The following is an 18936-nucleotide window of genomic DNA, read 5'->3' as shown; positions in this document are numbered from 1 at the left end:
GGTAGAAATCAGGTCAGAAAGCCTGACTTTATTCCTGGAGCTTTGGTTTCCCTGTGTATAACACGATTAAAAAGTCTTTGTATTAAAAGGAGTTAGTATTCCCCCACCCCATTATAAGAATGATATTATAAATATATATTGTAGAAAAGGGAGAGAGAAACTCATGTGGTTCCTACCATTATTTTATTCCTCCTTCATTTTCTGTGTTCATCAAGAGGTGTCTTTGTCACATACACAGGCATTTTAGACAGACCTGGAATCACACTGGACATATTTTTTAACCTTTCTTCATTCACTGTAGTTTGAGTTTTTCTCCTTGGTTATTAAGTATTCTTTGCCAATGTAACTTTTAATGGCTGCCCATTGGGTATGTGTGTGTGTATGTGAGGAACATTTTAGGTCTTGGTACCCAGGAGCCTGGCTGGGGTGATCTCCAAATCATATCCATCACATTACCATCGTCTAAGCTACTACTCGCTCACCTCTTCCCAAGCCCGCTGCCTCTGTTCTTGACCCCTCTGTATATTCTCCACACTGAGGCAGGAGACATCTTTATCTTTGTAAAACTTAAATCTGCTAAAAACAGGCTTCCCCTGATCCCCATTACTGAACCACATTGAGGATTAAGCTCCATTTGATTGGGCCTCTGGTCTACTCTCTCTCCCCTTTCCCTTTGTGTACCATGTTCCAGCCACATCAGCCCCTTCTGTCCCACGGGTATGCCAAGCTCTGGGCCCACCCCAGTCCTCTAGCTCTTTCTTCTGTCAGCATGCGTATAGCCATGCCTCTCAGGTTCAATTTGAATATTGGAGCCTGTTCCCTTCACTCTGATGAAAACAGCTTTCTCACAAAACCCTGTGTTGTCTTCTTAGCAAATTTTTGTACTTAAAATTCTTGGATTTTTTTTAGTCTGCATGTTTGGTTCCTGTCACATAGAAAGCCCTCAAAATGTTTATGGGCTGGCAGAGGGAAAGAGGACCCCCTCAGTGCCTGCAAACCTGTTTTGGATTGTCAGAGCTAGCTGGCTGTTTGCAGGAAGAAATGCCAGCCTGTGTCAGTGCAGTTAGAGACTAAGCTTACCCAAGCCTCATGTGCGGTTCCTGGGTGAGGGTTGGTCTTCCAGCCAGTTTGGACGTGGCTGAATTGCCAAATGAGGGCTCATAGGCAGAGCGTGGTCTGTTCTGAGACCTGAGGAGATTAGATGGTGTGGTGGTTGTACTTGCTGACTGGTTAGGAGATGTGCATGGGGGTTGGTGATAGAGTAATTCAGTGTTTGTAACAGACTAAGTCTACTGAAGGGACTTGGAGTATGGGACTGGCTGAGGAAAGTGATTATGTAGCGGAGACGTCCTAAGCCCTCCGCTCTGGGGTAGTCAGGAGAGACATCTTTGCATCTCTTGAAATGGTTGGGCTGCCCCTGCAGAGCCCCTCGGATATCTCATTTTGGTTGAGCCCATGAGGCTTTTCATCCCTGCTTCTCTTTAGCCTCCTTGTCTAGAAACAACGTGGGCCTTCCCTCAGCCCAAGATGTCGGCAGACGGGGAGCAGCCCTTCTTGGGACTGTGCTCTCAGCTGCTGGCGTGGGCCCCCAATTGTTCCCCTAAGAACAATGGGCACTCTTTTTGGCCAGGAAGGGGAGCTCATGAAAGGGGCATTTCTTTGGATGCTTGAGAGCTTTGTGGTAACCCCGCCTGCATGAGATGAACTACAGTTTCTTCCTGCCTCAAGTGGGTGTTCCCTGGCTCTGAATGGACCCCTTGTGAAGAGAGCACACCGGGAAATGCGGGTTGGCGAAGGAAGGCATCCTTGGGGGTGGGTTGTCAGAATGACATTTGCCCAGACACATTTGTTCAAATACTTATTGAATATATATGCTTCTATGTTTTAGGAAAAAAATTAACTGACAGGGACTGAAAGAAGGTGCCAAAGTAAAAATAGATGATGTTAGGGCTTGGGATTGAGACTGATTCTGAGAATTATAATTAGAATAATAATTATTATAATAAGTATGATAATTATAGTACTTACTATATTATAATACAATTGTAATATAATAATTATTAATAGTTCTAACTGTGCTAAGCTGTCCCTTACTGTGGAGGGAAAATGATTAATTTTTTAAAAATTGAGATACAGTCAGTTTGGAATGTTGTGTTAATTTCTGGTGGATAGCATGGTGATTTAACTGTGTGTGTGTGTGTGTGTGTGTGTGTGTGTGTGTGTGTGTGTGTGTGTGTTCCTTCTCATACTCTTTTCATTATAGGCTCTTATAAGGTATTAAATATAGTTCTGTGTGCTTTACCATAGGACCTTGTTTACCTAGAAGATGACTAATTTTTGTTTTTAGATGAGAACATCAAGTAAAATGCCTCATAATTCAGACCAGAAGGGCACTGACTGGGCTGGACAAGCTGTGTTCAGCTTGTGATCCTGTGGCCTTGGCCTTCATGGCAAGAGCTCTGTGCTGGTTTGAGGTTTGAATGTCTAGCCACAAGACCAATGATTGTCTCTCATGGATGTGGCTCTGCTTTACTCAGCAAAGCAGAGTCCCCTCGCATGCACTTCCATTCTGGTTCCTCATCTTATGTGGGGGCAAAGTCTTGGACCTTTGACTTCAAGCTGGAGGCTCTTCCTGTTGACCTGTGCCATCTCCCCACAGTGCAGCTACATGACTGCCCATGTGCATCATTTGCAGAAGCTGAGCTTGGCCACAGAGCAAATTTGTCTCATTGTCATAGTTCATGGCACAGACACAGGATCACCCTGAATGTGAGTCAGCAGCTTGGGGGCCTCTGAAATGTGACTGGAGGCTGACTCCATCACAGTGACCATTTCCTGCCTCCCTGAGCAAAGGAGCCCACCACACAGTCGGCCTGCCTCAAGAAGGCCTTGATCACCTCATATTCAAGGGCCTCCGGGGTGTTGCCTATGACACCCAGCCATAGATGGCTGCAGTTTGGGCCAGCTCTGCAGCTTGGCTGAGGGGTCAGGGGGCTGAAGGGTCAAGAGCCAGTGACCACGTCAGGGAGGGCAGGGACTTTGCCAGGTCAGGCTCCTAGAGGCCCAAGCAGTGGTGTGTCACAGGGCAGCAGTTTGTGCCAGTGTGAAATGGACCACTGAGAAGACCCTCAGAAACATCTGTTGGGGGCATTCAGGAAAGCCCAGCCTGAATCCCTTGGGCTGTCCTGGCTAGAGGTGTTGGTTGGAAGGTATGACCACTGAGGCCCAAAGGAGCCTCAGAAAGGTTTCTAGTGTGAGGGAATTCTCACCAAATGCAGTTACTTGATCATACTTTATTCCAAAGATCTCTCTTTGCTGGCCATCATCAGCTCACCCAAAGTGACATGGGTAAGAAAGTGCTCACCCGTCTTTCTGGACTCTTTGCTTGCCATTCCTTAACTCCTGCATGGGTAAGATACCACCTTGTGGGTTCTAAATGATAAAGCTTAGGTTTTCTTGGCTTCAGAAGCCAATGATCATATAATTAATTAGGCCCTAGTGAGAGTCTAGCGCTTTAGTTTAGTCTTTCAGCTAAAACTAGCTGGCTGGTCCAGATTGTGGGTGGAAATCTGCCCTTTGATGAGGGACTAAGTAATAGAAGCTCCTCTTTTGCTCTTTCTCCAGGTGTGGAAGTTTACTGACTTGAGGTGAGAGACTACTCGCGTTGCATGGTGTTTAGCACAGGTGCTGTATCTTTATCAAGGCCTGGTGTTTGATGGTCAACTGTGCAAGAGAGGGCACGAGTGATGCAATTGGAGAGAATGTGCTAGAACTGAATTAGGGAGTCAGTTACTAGTTATCTGCTAGTATTATAGACTGAGGAGTGACCCAAACCTTCACATTTGGCAGTTCCCTAGTCGTTGGTCATAGTGATTAATTGTAGGCATTGCTAGGCCGATAGTCTTCAGAACTCTCTATGGGTCTGCCCAGGTTTTGTGGTTTTGATTCTTAATTTTTTTTTTTTTTTGAGGAAGTTTATGGATCAAGATTTTCTAAAACTGGGTGTGTGGCTGTCCGAGATCTTGTTTTCCTCAGTGCTGGGCTTGCCTTCCATCTCAGAAGCATGTTCTCTCTGAGAGTGGCTGAAACTGGAAAGATTTCTGGCTCTTTCTGGGTGTCCTGTGATCTAAAGCCCATGATCTTCTCGAATCAGGTTTCTTTCTGCAGTTTCTGCCTCCTGCAGGTGTTCCCACTAACTACCTGAAGACACCTTTCCAAGATGGCTGCTTTATACTGTCAACAGGCCTTGTCTCCCACAACTCAAAGGCAGTGTTGGTGTCTACAGACAGAGGGCTGGGTGACTTGAAACCCTGGGAGAGTTCCATGGCCAGGACAGCCTGTCATCCCAAACACATGAGCTGGTGCCTCTGAGCACTTCACACAGAGCTCTGATTCCTACTTCTTGCCTGCCATTCTAGCCTGCAGCTCTTGGCAGGGTTAGTTGTGGGTTGTTACAGGACAACTAGTACAGAAATTTCTGTATGAGTAAACCAAGGAGTCCAAGGATAGTCATAATCTCATGTGCAGATATGCCAGGATTGAGCACACCTATTTCAGACTCTGAGGAGGTGAATGCTGGCATTGGGCTGTCATCTGCAGCAAGTTCTTCTTGCCCCACTCCGCCCAGCACCTCTCGACATTTTCATCCACTCTTGGCAAACAGGTCCTAACAGGTAAGCAAATCCCTGAGGGTCCCCAACCTTAGCCTTGTTCCCCTATAGGACCCTAGCTTCCTCTTTCTGTAGCCTCTCCATTTCCCTTTGATGCTTTGAGTTTCCTGCTTTGGGGTATGAACAGGGAGACAAGGCCTCAGTGTGTGCTGGGCCCAAGGCCTGTTGGGAAGGAGAACTGGGGAGTGGAGCATGGGCACGCCCAGACCCATTCCTGCCTGCAGCAGCCTCACAATGTGTGCTGTGTCTCTGAGCCCACAGGGGCGGGTGGGGAACCCGCACTGACAGAATCTAGTGTGTGCCTGGTCCTATGATCATACAAGGTTGACATCGTTTCCCCCTTTTTAGGGGAGGAAAATGAGAAAATGGGCTGAGGTTGAGTCAAGCCTCAAACTGCCTGGAGCTGGAATTCAGCCAAGAGCTTGTGGAGATGGGGCTTCCCCTTGAGTAAGCTGTTGTTATAGAGACGAGTCCTGGCTTGTCATGAAGGCTGTGTCTCCCAGAAGGAACATTCATATCCTATTTCACCCTTAGGCATTGAGTTCTGGAGCCTGGAAGTTTTGAAAGCTGGGGAGGATGTCCAGAGTTCCCATGGGCTGAGGGACTCCTGCTTTGTCAGGGTTGAGTAGGTGTTGCATCCCATAGTGTTCCCTCAACTGAGTGCCCTGGAGAGGGAGGGGCCGCTAGTGGAATCCTCTGGGGACTGTGGACACTGCCAGCTCTTCAGGCACGTTCACACTTCCCAGTTCAAGGGCTTTCCCCAAATGGCCTTGAAATCACAGAGATGCCAGCTCACCCGTGATTTGGCTAGGTTCCTTGTGGAACTCAGATTTGTTCTGCTTCCTGTGGCCCTTCTATTAAAATGAATCATTGCCATCCGGAGTGCTGCCTGGGCCTGGTGTTTCCAGAACCAAGATGCTTGGAGATGCATGGATTTTAGTTTAGTTTCATAACTTTCCTTCCTGTCTGAGGAATATCCAAGACCCTGGGGACTGTTTGCTTTAGGGCTGTAGATCGAGGTTGGACACCTGTCCTGTGGTCAGAGCTCCAGGACCCTGAGGAGCCAGAATTTGCAGAGGGGAAGGCAGATGCACGTTGGAGAGGCTTGGCTCTGTTTTTCTGACATAGCTTATCCCAAATGTCTGTAAAGCTGTGGGTAGACCATAGTGAAAGAATTGGTTTCCGTAACCAGAATAAAGCTACCAATTCTGCCCTTCCATCTCTCAATTTGAGATTGAGCGTTATAACTTGCTTTGGTGAAACCTGAGGTTTTCTTTGATGTTTGTTATTTATTTTACACGTTATTAATATATTATAATGTTACTTGGCCTAGTTTAAATAAGTGTATATTTTCTAAGACTGGCTGTGTAGGAGTCTTGGCCAAAGAGTGGCCTGGGTTTATTTCTTGGGAAATGTCTGACAGTAGAACTGTGGCTATTGGGGTCAGCAGGACAGCAAGTGAGCCAGCCAGGGAAGCTTGAGGAGGTGGGGGCCCTTCTCTGTTTTTTCTGTTATAAAGTGCCCTTACGTAGCTGGGACAGACTTGAAAAAGCACTGGGTCTGCTTACTCATCTGTGCTGATGGAACACACAGGGCTGGGCCCAGGCCTAACTACCTGGCCATTTAGGCATATCCCACGGGCCTGGCCAGCCACTTGGCAGCCACCTCTGGAGCCTCTCCTGGTCTCTTCTGACCCTGTTCAGTCTTCTCTACAGGTGGCTTCTCCTCGGCTGGCTTCATTCAGAGCTCCATTCCAGGCCATCCCTTTCTTCTTTCTCTACCCTCGCTCTTGCAGGTGTGCTCTCATCCCAGTGGTAGCCAGGATGGGGTAGGGTTAGGAGAAATACCCTCGGGTGGCTGGAGACTTGGGCCCACACCCTGCCTCACTTATTCTCTGCCTCTCAGGACCGCAGTTTCTACACCATCTCTGTAAAACATCTCCTGGTTCCCTTGACTGCACTATTCCATTTGGGCTCAAATTTTTGCTTCACATTTTCTGCAGAACAAGAGCATAAAGCCTCTACTTTTTATGGTTATATGTGGATGTGGCAGTTTTCATATTTAACATAATTGAACCGAAAAAATTTAAAGCATGGATTTCTCAGTCAAAGCAGTTGAAAATTTTGTAGCTAAAAAAGATTGTAAAGGAAGAATATATTTAGTATTTTTCATGGATTTGAAGACACCATGTTTACAGTTATCTTACCATTTCTGATGTTGGCTGTGTTTGCAGTATATGGTGAGTGGCAGGATGGGGATTCTTAGTGCTGCATTAATTGGATGACTGCACCCTGGAGTTGATGTAATGTGGTGTCACAAAAGAAACACTGTTTAGGGTCTTCTCCCCAGTCACTTAGGCACCTGGCTCTTGGCAGGAGGAAGCCTGAGGAACCAGAGCCCTTGGGGAACCCAGCAAGCATAGTTCTGGCCTTCCTGCCACAGGGAAGGAAGCATTTTAGTGTCCCTCTGCTGACAAGCAATGACCATGAAGGGCAGTTTCTGGGCTGAGGCTGGCAGTAAGACATGCTGTCTATTGGCCAGAATGTCTCAGGACTTGATGGACAGGATAGTGTAGCTGAGAGTGCCTCAGGCAGATCAGAGAGTGGGTGCCACCTTTCTTGCATTCAGGTCAGGAGTAGTTGTTTCTTGAAGGTGAGAGGAGTCTGGGCAAGAGGCAGGTCTTGTTTTCCTCTTGTCAGCTGCTATGGCGGCATTCCCTCAGGTGCTTTACGTATTACCAGTATGTTGCTGGGGAAAAGGACTTCCACCCTGAACTAGTCTTGGAGGTGCTGTTGGGTGGAATAAGGGAATAAGCTGAGGCCTGCATTTGTGCCTCAGCTTTCCAAGGGCAGAGGTGAGATCTGGGTTTACCAAACTTAGTTGGCTACAGAACTCTCTTTTAGAGAGACTGGAGCTCCTTGGAATACCTTTGATAAACACTCTTCTAGAATAATTTGCCATTCCCTCACCATGGGCATTGCAATTTTTCTTGAGGTTTGAAAAGCAGGGTTAAATAAGACATTAGATACTGCTAACCAAATGTGCCCCAGTACACTTGAATGTAACGTGATAGTTGTAAAGTGAGTCATTTGGGGGCATTGAGTTGTCCCTGCACCCAGACCTGTGCATTTCCACTTCTGGGCAGGAAAAGTACCCTAGGCCAGGCATATGACTTGAGCAAAGTTGTGGTGTCTGCAGAGGGCAGTGGAGAGGCCTGAGGTGAGGTTGGAAAGGAGAGCTGAGGGATGAGGCAGTCAGGTTTGATTCTGTAGGCAGGTGGGCAAATAGTGGCAGGGCATGTCACTGGCATAAGAACCTGCAACATTCTTGAGCTCCATGGCATGCATTCTCTGGGTTGAGACGTGTTTGAATGCCAGCAGTGCTGTCTCCCCACTGTGTGGGCTTGGTTGAATCATTTGCATTCTATGTTAGCCCATCTGGCAGCCCCAGTTTTTTTGTGACAGGTATATGAGCTCCAGGAGAGAGGAGTTGGTTCCTCCAGTAGGAATTCTGAATTGTACCTCAGGCCTGTCATACAGTTCAGGCTAGGCAAGTGGTTGACTGTTGTGATCATTTTCACGTTATGCAGTGACAGTAGCACTTAACTCATGCTGATGTCTCTTCTAGGTATCAGCAGCAGGGAAGGAGGCCTTGCCGTCCTGGCTGCACTGGGACCCACAGAGCCACACCCTGGAGGGCCTTCCCCTTGACACCGATAAGGGTGTGCATTATATTTCAGTGATCGCTGCACGCCTGGGAGCCAACGGGAGCCACGTGCCCCAGACTTCCAGTGTGTTCTCCATTGAGGTCTACCCTGAAGACCACAGTGAGCTACAGTCCATGCGGGTGGCATCATCAGACCCTGGTGAGGCGGTGTCATCTGTCTGTGCTGCTGATGAGCCTGTGACTGTCCTGACAGTAATTCTGGATGCTGACCTTACCAAGATGACCCCAAAGCAAAGGATTGACCTTCTGCACAGGATGCAGAGCTTCTCAGAAGTGGAGCTTCACAATATGAAGTTGGTGCCAGTGGTGAATAACAGACTGTTTGATATGTCGGCCTTCATGGCTGGCCCGGGAAATGCAAAAAAGGTGGTAGAAAATGGGGCCCTGCTCTCCTGGAAGCTGGGTTGCTCCCTGAACCAAAACAGTGTGCCTGACATTCGTGGTGTGGAGGCCCCTGCCAGGGAGGGTGCTATGTCTGCCCAGCTTGGCTACCCTGTGGTGGGTTGGCACATTGCGAACAAGAAGCCACCTCTCCCCAAACGCATCCGGAGGCAAATTCATGCGACACCCACACCTGTCACTGCTATTGGGCCCCCAACCACGGCCATCCAGGAGCCACCATCCAGGATTGTTCCTACCCCCACATCTCCAGCCATTGCTCCTCCAACAGAGACCATGGCTCCTCCAGTCAGGGATCCTGTTCCTGGGAAGCCCACAGTCACCATTCGGACTCGTGGTGCCATTATTCAGACCCCAACCCTAGGCCCCATCCAGCCCACTCGGGTGTTAGAAGCCGGCACCACAGTTCCTGGCCAGATCCGCCCAACTGTGACCATTCCGGGCTATGTGGAGCCCACGGCTGTTGCTACCCCTCCCACGACTACCACCAAGAAGCCACGAGTATCCACACCAAAACCAGCCACGCCTTCTACTGACTCCTCAACCACAACTCGAAGGCCAACTAAGAAGCCACGGACACCCCGACCGGTGCCCCGGGTCACCACCAAAGCTCCCATCACCAGATTGGAAACCGCCTCCCCACCTACTCGCATCCGCACCACCACCAGTGGGATGCCCCGTGGAGGAGAACCCAACCAGCGCCCAGAGCTCAAGAACCACATCGACAGGGTAGATGCCTGGGTTGGCACCTACTTTGAGGTGAAGATCCCATCAGACACCTTCTATGACAATGAGGACACCACTACTGATAAGCTGAAGCTGACCCTGAAGCTTCGGGAGCAGCAGTTGGTAGGCGAGAAGTCTTGGGTACAGTTCAACAGCAACAGCCAGCTCATGTATGGCCTGCCCGACAGCAGTCACGTGGGCAAGCACGAATATTTCATGCACGCCACAGACAAAGGGGGTCTATCAGCTGTGGATGCCTTCGAGATCCATGTCCATAAGCGTCCTCAAGGGGACAGGGCTCCTGCACGGTTCAAGGCCAAGTTTGTGGGTGACCCAGCAGCAGTGGTGAATGACATCCACAAGAAGATTGCCCTGGTGAAGAAACTGGCCTTCGCCTTTGGGGACCGCAACTGCAGCACCATCACTCTGCAGAATATCACCCGTGGCTCCATCGTGGTAGAATGGACCAACAACACCCTGCCCCTGGAGCCCTGCCCCAAGGAGCAGATCACAGGGCTGAGCCGGAGAATTGCTGAGGATGATGGCAGACCTCGGGCTGCCTTCTCCAATGCTTTGGAGCCCGACTTCAAGGCCATGAGCATTGCTGTGACAGGCTCTGGCAGCTGCCGTCATCTACAGTTTGTCCCTGTAGCGCCACCCAGGAGGGTGCCCTCAGAGGCTCCACCCACAGAAGTGCCAGACAGGGACCCTGAGAAGAGCAGCGAGGACGATGTCTACCTGCACACGGTTATTCCGGCCGTGGTGGTTGCAGCCATCCTGCTCATCGCCGGCATCATTGCCATGATCTGCTATCGCAAGAAGCGGAAGGGCAAGCTCACCCTCGAGGACCAGGCCACCTTCATCAAGAAGGGGGTGCCTATCATCTTTGCAGATGAGCTGGATGACTCAAAGCCCCCACCCTCCTCCAGCATGCCACTTATCCTGCAGGAGGAAAAAGCTCCCCTCCCCCCTCCTGAGTACCCCAACCAGAGTGTGCCCGAGACCACTCCTCTGAACCAGGACACTGTGGGAGAGTACACGCCCCTGCGGGATGAGGATCCCAATGCGCCTCCCTACCAGCCCCCGCCACCCTTCACAGCCCCCATGGAGGGCAAGGGCTCCCGTCCCAAGAACATGACCCCATACCGGTCACCCCCTCCCTATGTCCCCCCTTAACCCACAAGCGCCTGGGTGGAGGCAGGGGTAGGGCAGGGCCCTGGAGACAACGTGGAGTTGTCTGTGGAGACCGGTGGCCTGCAGACCATCGCCCACTGGGAGCCGACACCTGACCTAGCACACACTGACACACATGGGGCCTGGACAAGCCCGCCCTCTCTGGTCCTCCTAAACCCCAAAGCAGCTGGAGAGACTTTGGGGACAGTTCTACTTTTTTTTTTTTTTTTTTTTTGCCTAACAGCTTTTTGTTTGTTCATAGAAAATTCTTCGCTGCGTTTTTGATGGCTGGCTCTGAAAGCACCGTTTGGAGTAGAGGTAGATGAAGGGAGCGAGAAACTGGGAATGAACTCGCAGGCAGTGCTGGGCCGCCTCCCAGCTCTCTGCGTTTTGCCTTTAACACTAACTGTACTGTTTTTTCTATTCACGTGTGTCTAGCTGCAGGATGTAACATGGAAAACAGTAGCTAAAGATTAAATTCAGAGGACTTTCAGAAGTTAAGGTTAAGTTTTTACATTTAATCTGCTGTTTACCTAAACTTGTATGTATAATTTTTGGGTGGGTATGGGAAATTGCTTTGCTAAAAATAAGCTCCCAGGGTGTTTCAAACTTAGAGAAGACCAAGGGACAGTATTTTTTATCAAAGGAATCCTATTTTTTCACACTACGTAAACTTGGTTGCTCTGATAACCCAGGGCTTGACTGGGGGCCTCCTGGCCCTGGCTCAGGGGCCAGGGCCCTGGTGCTGGGCTTGCTGTCCCACTGTTGCCAGGGGCTGGAAGCTGGAGGGGCCTCTTGGGCCATGGACATCCACACCCCCACCCCATGCACGCTAGCAGCCCACCACCAAGGGGTCTTCATTTCCATGGAAAGGGGACTCCAAGAGGCAGTGGTGGCCGTGGCCCCCAACCTAGGTGCTCCAGGGTGGGCTAGCTGCTCGTGGGGGTGCCTGGGGAGGTCGAGGGACTCGACCATAACATCAGCCTGTTTTCTTTTACCTTTTTTCTGTGTGTTTTTTTCCCCTCCTAAAAGGAATATCATGGTTTTTGAAACACTCAGTGGGGGACATTTTGGTGAAGATGCAATATTTTTATGTCATGTGATGCTCTTTCCTCACTTGACCTTGGCCGCTTTGTCCCAATAGTCCACAGCCCCACCCTGACCCACCCCACCCCTCTTCTCTGGCGCTCCAATCCCAGGCCTTGGGCCTGAATGGCTGGGAAAGGTCTGGTGGCTGGGGAGGAGTGCCAGCAATAGTTCATAGTAAAAATCTGTGGGCTCTCAAAGCTAATTTTTTACTAAAGTTTTTATACAGCCTCAAATTGTTTTATTAAAAAAAAAGATTAAAAACGGTGATGCTTACAGCAGTTTGTACAAGCTCTTAGTGTTGATTCCATGGAACTGACGGCTTTGCTCATTTTGATTTTTTTCCCCCCTTCTTTTCCTAATGGTTTAAATTCTGGAATTACACTGGGGCTTCTTTTGCCTTTTTTAGCAGAACTTCCGTCCATCCATCTGCATCTCTGTCCCATGACTCAGGGGCACCCACTCTGCTTTGATTCTCCTCCTTTGGAAGAAACCATTTTGAGCATGACTTTTCTTGGTGTCTGAGAGTTATTTTAGGTACCTTTTAGGGAGGAATGCCTTTTGCAATAATGTATCCCTTCTGTGATCGAGGGCGGGTGGGTGGACCCAGGCTCCCTTTGCACACCACTAAGCAGCCACTTCTAAGCCATATTGACCGTTTTGCAGAGGATTCGTGTGTGCTGCCTCAGGCGGGGGAGTGACAGTCAGAGGGGAGGGGTCTCCACCCTGCACTTCTCTGGAGGGTGTTCCCCCTTGCACCTTTTCCCACAGGGCCCAGCCTCTATCTCCTGCCCTGCCCCCTGGTTGGGTGAGCAGTGCCCCTGTGGGGGGAGCCTGTAGATGAGGGCTTCATGGACCTCCAGGGACTGGGCCTTGTACCTCCAAGCCCTGATGCAAGCTGGAGTTTCCCCAGTGCCCCCAGATTCAGGAGCACAAGCAGGATCTGACCTGGTGAGATTATTTTTGATGACCTCATCAAAAAATAATTCGCAATGTTCCAGGTGAGGGCTTTGAAAAGCCTTCCAAATAGCTCCGTTGCCCCTAGCAACCCCACCATTGGGCACTGCCATGCAGAGACGTGGCTGGCCCAGAATGGCCTGTTACCATAGCGACAGGAGGCAATGGGGCAGTGAACAGAATAACAACAGCAACAATGCCCTTGCAGGCAGCCTCCTCCCCTGAGCGCCTGGCTGGCAATGGTCGTTGGACTCTTAAGACAGAGAGCCAATCTCATATTCAAGTGTTCACCAACCACTGACGTGTTTTTATTTCCTTCTATATGATTTTAAGATGTGTTTTCTGCATTCTGTATAGAAACATATCGAACTAAATAAAAGCAGTGTCTTTATTACAATGCCATTGCCTCCAAGCGTCTATTTCCTGGCCTCTGCACAACATGAGTGTAGGGTTGGACTGGAGTCCATGTGGCAGAGGGAAGAGGGGACCTGGCTAGGCCCACTTGGAGGTGGCCTTTGAGCAGCTGACCAGATAGCCTTCATAGCCTTACCATTTCTGTGCCTCTGGGATCGGTGGGGCTGTTTGTCAGAGCTCTGCCAATCAGTGAACCCTCCTTAGCACCTCTTATGCCTGAACCAGCTGAACCATAATTTCCTCATCTTTGGTGGGGGTTTGTGGAGGGGAGTGGGCAAAAAACCCAATGAGACTGAGTGGGAGGGGAGGATGTTGGCAAAGGTCTTACAACAGGCTGTCTGCCCCAGAGTGGATCAACTCCTGCAGCTCCCAGGCAGGGGTCCCTCAGGCTGGGCCCTTGCGAAGATGGGAACTTAGGGGTTCCCCTGGCTCCAGCTCCTGCGCCCACCATTGTATGGCTGGGGCTGGCAAGTCTCCCAGGTAGTCTCAAGGCAGGTTTGGCCTTGGCCTTGGAGTGGGGAGAAGAGGAGAGTGGGTTCTGGCCAGGCTGTTCTACCCCGATTTGGCCTATAGATTCTGGGGGCCTGCCTCTAAGTGCCCTGCCTGGGATGGACAGGACAGCTGGGAAGGCTTAGTGTGACTTAGTGTCCAGGAAGGAGCAGGTTGTCCTGGGATATTGCCCAGGGTGTGGGAAGCAGGGGATGCAGCAGCTGTGTCTTTAGAGGCGGTATCAGGGGTCACTGGTCACAGAACAACTGTAGCCTCTTTTGGACTCACTCCCACCCCCACAGGGTCTTCACCATCTCTACCTACAGTCCCCAGGCTGCTTCTCTGCTCACAACCTTCGAGACCCAAAGCTAAGACTGGTCTCATATTGCAGATAGAGCTGAGTCCCAAAGTGGGGAGATCACACAACGAATACCACAAATAAATGCCCGGGAAGGCTGTCCCCAGTTCACAGTTCAGGGACACAAATCTCACCCCCTAGACCTAGCAGCAGGGGCCCAGGAAGTGACCCTGCCCTTGCTCTCTTGGCCTCAGGAAGTTCTGCATAATGTCTGAGCTGAAGCCACTGGGTTATGAGTGGACTCACTGTCCTGAACTCTGGTAAAGGGATCTCTGGTTTCAGCAGAGAACAGTAAGGTCAGCAGGGTAGGAAGACGAGGAGCCACAAGGGCCTCTGGCCCCTGCCGTGTCCTACTCTCCTTTGGAATGTCTGATATTTGACTTGGCAGACCCTTTCCCTGCAGCACTCCTGCCAGGTCTCTGTGACCTCTCCTTGGTGGAGATAGGGACTGTCTACTCCGGTCTTCTAAGCTGGAGAGAGGGTGGTGGAGGGAAGGGGCAGGAAAGAAAGATCACAGTAGGGGAGGGGAGAGGGGGCTGTCTGACCCACAAAAATCTGCCTTCCCCCACTCGCCTTTGACCCAGGGCAAGTTCCCAGGATCCCTTTGGCCTGGCTTCTTCATCTGTGAGGTAGAGACAGTGCTAGTCTCCAGGGGATTATGAGAAACCCTGGGAACTGGAAAGCAGGGCGTGGAAGTGGGATAACAAGTCACCCCTAACACATCTTCCTGTAAAAGGGGCAGAGAATTAAAGCGAGGCTAAAAGAATCCTCATTCTCCTAGTATAAAGTCACTGCCCTTGGGCCAAGATCCTTGGGCCAAGGTGTTAGCTGGAGAATACTGGGGTGTCTAGGTGCTCCCGACCAGCTTAGCACTTTAGACTGGAGGCTCCACATGACTCATCCGCCTCCACTTTTTCTCAACAGGTAGAAAAAGCTCCTAGAAGAGGCCCTTCCCTAGCTCTTCTAAAGCCGGGACCGCCACACTCAAGCCCTTTGTAAGATATTACTGAATCTTAAAAATACAGATCAGCTAATGACTTACTCCTCCTGCTTTGCTTACTTTCTTGATAACCCTCCTGAGGCAAGGTGACTGATGCCCAGAGAGGGCAAGGGTCCAGGTTCTGTGTGCAAAGCAGGTTCAATTCTGAGTGTAACCCAAACACTTTAGGTTTTTTTGTAGTGTAAAATTTTGTTCATATTGTAGAGCAGCAAAGAATTATTTGAAGCCCCCACTGGGAGATGAGGGTACCATTTCCCTTATGGGGACCCTAGCGGACCCAGAGAAGATAGGGCAAGAGATTCAAAGTGAGGGTCCCCTTCTGCTGGGAGTGGGGTGCTCCTGCACATGAGGGCAGCCTAGAGCAAGCGCAGCATAGAGAGAGACCTGGTCACTGGGACCCTCACTAGCCCCACTGCCTTCACCTTTGGTGGTGGTGACCCCGGAGTCCTAGCTGGGGTGGAGCAAACTTGATGTTTGTGTCCCTATGGAAGGTTCCGTGTGCCAGGAGGTGCCTCTGAGTTGGTTTGGGGCGGTGATGGGGGCAGCTCTCAACCGTGGTAGTGGTTCCGGGTGCCCCCCATGTGAGCCTGGTCGAGGGCCAATCGCCAGGCGCTCTGGGCCGAAGATGGAAGACAGTGCCCGCGAGTTCCCAGGAGGTGGCGCCAGAGGCTAGACGAAACCTGACAACAATGGGTTAGCCGGGCTGTGGGCGGAGTTAAGTCACAGCGGGTTAGGGGAGAGTCTGGGAGCTGGGAGAGGCCGGCTGTGGGCGGGTGGAACCCGGCGTAGAGAAGAGCCGAGACGGCTGGGTACTGGACTGAGGCTTGGAGGAGGGCGGATCTGTGGGGCAGGGCTAAGGCTGTAAGGCTAGCTGCCTAGAGCCGCTGTAAGCTAGGCCGCCGACCCGAGGTTTAAAGGGCCGATCTTTTCTCACTCAGCCACTGCCGCACAGACCTTGAGGGCACTGGGGCGCGTGGAGCTGGGTTTGGAGCCTGTCCTTCGCTGCGCCCATTCTCCTTCGGAAAGGGAAGCTAGCAGAGAATAGAAGGGAAGAGTCTGGGTCCCAGGCTTCTAGATGGCTTCTATTCCTGGGGCCCAGCCTCAAACCTTGAATTCAGATGTTTGTAGAAATGAACGAATAAGGACTTTGCCCACTCCCGCCTTAGCTTTTGTATGACTCCAGGCCAGCGCGGGGCCCGCACACAGCCCTTGTTGGATGCCCCCTGTGTCTCCCTTTCCTCCAGCCTGAGAGCTCCTGAGGGCACGGCTGTGGGATATGGGAGGGTTCTGGATGGAAGCCAGGCGGCTCCTGTGCCCCTGGGGGAAGACACTTGGCATTAAAAGCAGACAAGGATAGGGTAGCAGATGACCCTTTTTCTGGGTTGACCCTGGAGTGGGGGCACCCTGAAGCCTCAGGGAATACCTTGCCCAAAACCCAAAGCTGTCTCCACAGTCCTGGGCATGCACTAGGACAGCAGGGAACATCTAGTTGGCAGCTGGCTGGAGCTCCCCAGGCCAAGGCTGAAGGCACTCTTGCCTTGTGTCCTCATGGTGTTGCAACATCAGGCTGTAGAGGGCAGAGCCCAGGTTTGGGGCTTGCCAAAATGGCTGAGAGCTCAGGTCAGACCAGCTCCTTTTCCAGGGATCACTCCCCACTTCCCTCAGCACCCCTGTTGTAAAAGGTCTTGGGAGAGAAAGGTGAAGAAAGTGACTGGCTCCAGCCCATGATGGCAGGGGTGGGGAGGTCCTGCCGGGAGGTGGTAGCAGACTGTCCCTGGGTGTGCCTAGAGGAGAGGACCAGCTCTGTCTTGGATGAACTCACTCTCAGGGAACATGTACCTGGTTGGGCTGGGCAAGGAGCTGGGCTTGGGAGACACAAAGGGGATGGAGTCCTGCTTTTGTCTGAGGAGCACACAGCGTATATTTATGCAGGGGGTCGAGAGGAGGCCAGTGATTAGAGTGCAAACCAGAGGCTGAGGGTTCATCTACTGTGTCCCCAGTGGCTCTGACTCAGCAGCCACTGTGCCTCCCAAGTTATGCCCTGGGTCCCAGGCAGCACATCAGCTTACTCCTGGACATCCAGCCTCCTCAGAGAGGCCCTGAGCCAGGGCAGCGCTAGGAGAGGGACACAGCCACCCTGTGAGCCCCAAGAAGATCCCTGGAGCAAATCCAGGGATGAGGGTGGGCTTGGTTGGAACGAGCAAAGATTGGGGGTGGGGGGGCTCAGTGGAACAATGGCCTTTCTGCTCTTGGTGGCAAGTGGAGGATGTCCTTTGTCCAGCTTTACTAGGAATTCTTCAGTCTGCACTATCAGCTTATTGTTGGAAAGACTGCCTTCCCAGAAAGCTGATGCCTGTGTCAGGCCTCCCAGCTGGAGGAGTTATTAATACATAACTAGCAGTGGTATCCCAGATGTTGCTGCCCAGGCCAGAACCTGGAGAAACCTGAATGCAACTTCTGCCCTGACATCCTGGCCTGGTGATTCTTTGGCCACACCCACTGCTACAAGGGGTGATAGTGGTCCTGCACAGAGGGCCAGTAGTCAAGTCCTCCAGGTCCAGGGCCTGTTTGAGCAGCAGGCAAACAGAGGTCAAACTTGGAGATTGCAAGCCCTGTGAGGGCAGAGTAGGCTCAACAGTCTTGGTTTCTGCTGCATCCTTGGGGTCAAGCATGATGCTATCCTTGCTCTCAGGCTCAAAAGTGCCACATTTAACTGAAATTTAAATCTAACTAAATTGAATTTAACTGAATTGAAATCATCCATCCTAGCAGAGGCCTAAGGGACTCTGGACCTTTCTATTTGCCATAAAAGTTTTGTTTCACTGACCTGCGCTATTCTGTCCATCTTTCCTGGAAGTCAGGAACTGTTCCAATGGCTCCTGGAAATTTCCTGGGCAAACAAACCCTATCATAATTCACTCTGGTCAGGACAAATGTGAAATTCAGTGGAGACAGTAGCTATGTCCATGGCCTGAAATTCCTAGTGGTAAAGGGTGATTCTCAGTAATGGGCTTGGATTTGTAGTAGTAGAACCACAGAGGGGGTCAGGAGGGGGGGTCACCTTAGGACTTTCCTTAAGACATGTGGAACTGAGCCTGATGGATGGGTTGAGCTAGCTGCCCCTTCCCAGGAACTGTCCAGGTCACGTCTGAACCTCTGCTGCTTAGAGTAGGACCCATGGGCTGGTTAGGAGAGGAGATACAGACATGAGTTTCCACCTGGGCCTGTTCTCCACCCCCACCCCTTCCCCCACCTATCTCCCCATCCATGGAATAGATGTAGGTGGAGGGAAGTCCATGGGAACTGGAATCCTAGTGGGAAGGACTGCTACAGAGATTGAGGCAGCATTTTCTGTAGTTTATGGGAAACCATTTGTGTGCTTGTCTCTCCCCTTGTGCTAACTGAACTCTTTGAGGGCAGGTCCCACAGTCTTTACTGGGCCTGGCACTGAGTAGGCATTGGGTAAGCACTGGCTGAAGGAGGGTGAGTGTGCATGTATGTCTGAATGAGATTGGCAAAGCCAGCCTGGAGGCTGTTTGGAGGAAGACAGAGGGGCAAGGAAAGCAGCATGTTTTGACTTGGACACTTAGAACTTGGAGAAACCATGTCTTCTTCATTATTTTTTCTTGTCACAACAAGCCTTTGGAAGCACATAACTCTAATAGCAATGGGACTTAATTAGCTTTCTTGGGAACAATTCAGGGGCGGTGGGGCTAGGCTGGTGATAAACATTTCGGATGTTTCTTTTTTTTTACTGGCTTTCTTCACATAATGCAAGTAAAGATTTGCACATTGCGACAGGAAAGGAATTATGCAGACAAGGCACCAAGCAAATTCTACACCTTCCATTTTGTTCCCTTTTCCTACTTTTTCAAGTGATGTGGGTCATCTGAAGATCCTAGTGCACAAGCAAAATTGTCCTGGCCAGGCCAGGTGGG

General features: G+C 50.9%; 1 protein-coding gene across 8 annotated transcripts in view; it reads left to right on the top strand.

Annotated features, from left to right (window-relative positions):
- The window catches only part of DAG1 (dystroglycan 1), a 54796-nt gene extending 41662 nt beyond the window's left edge, over positions 1-13134 (top strand). For all 8 annotated transcript variants that reach the window (XM_045505943.2, XM_074344892.1, XM_074344894.1 and 5 more), the window contains one exon: positions 8298-13134. In XM_045505943.2, coding sequence (XP_045361899.2) covers positions 8298-10697 — 2400 coding nt within the window. In that variant the 3' untranslated portion in view covers positions 10698-13134. The remainder of the gene's footprint in view (positions 1-8297) is intronic.
- Positions 13135-18936: the final 5802 nt, after the last annotated feature.

This window comes from Camelus bactrianus, chromosome 17 (genome assembly GCF_048773025.1).
Source record: "Camelus bactrianus isolate YW-2024 breed Bactrian camel chromosome 17, ASM4877302v1, whole genome shotgun sequence".
Classification (NCBI taxonomy): Eukaryota; Metazoa; Chordata; class Mammalia; order Artiodactyla; family Camelidae; genus Camelus; species Camelus bactrianus.
Note: the sequence above shows the minus strand (reverse complement) of the source record. Positions and strands in the feature narration are given on the sequence as shown.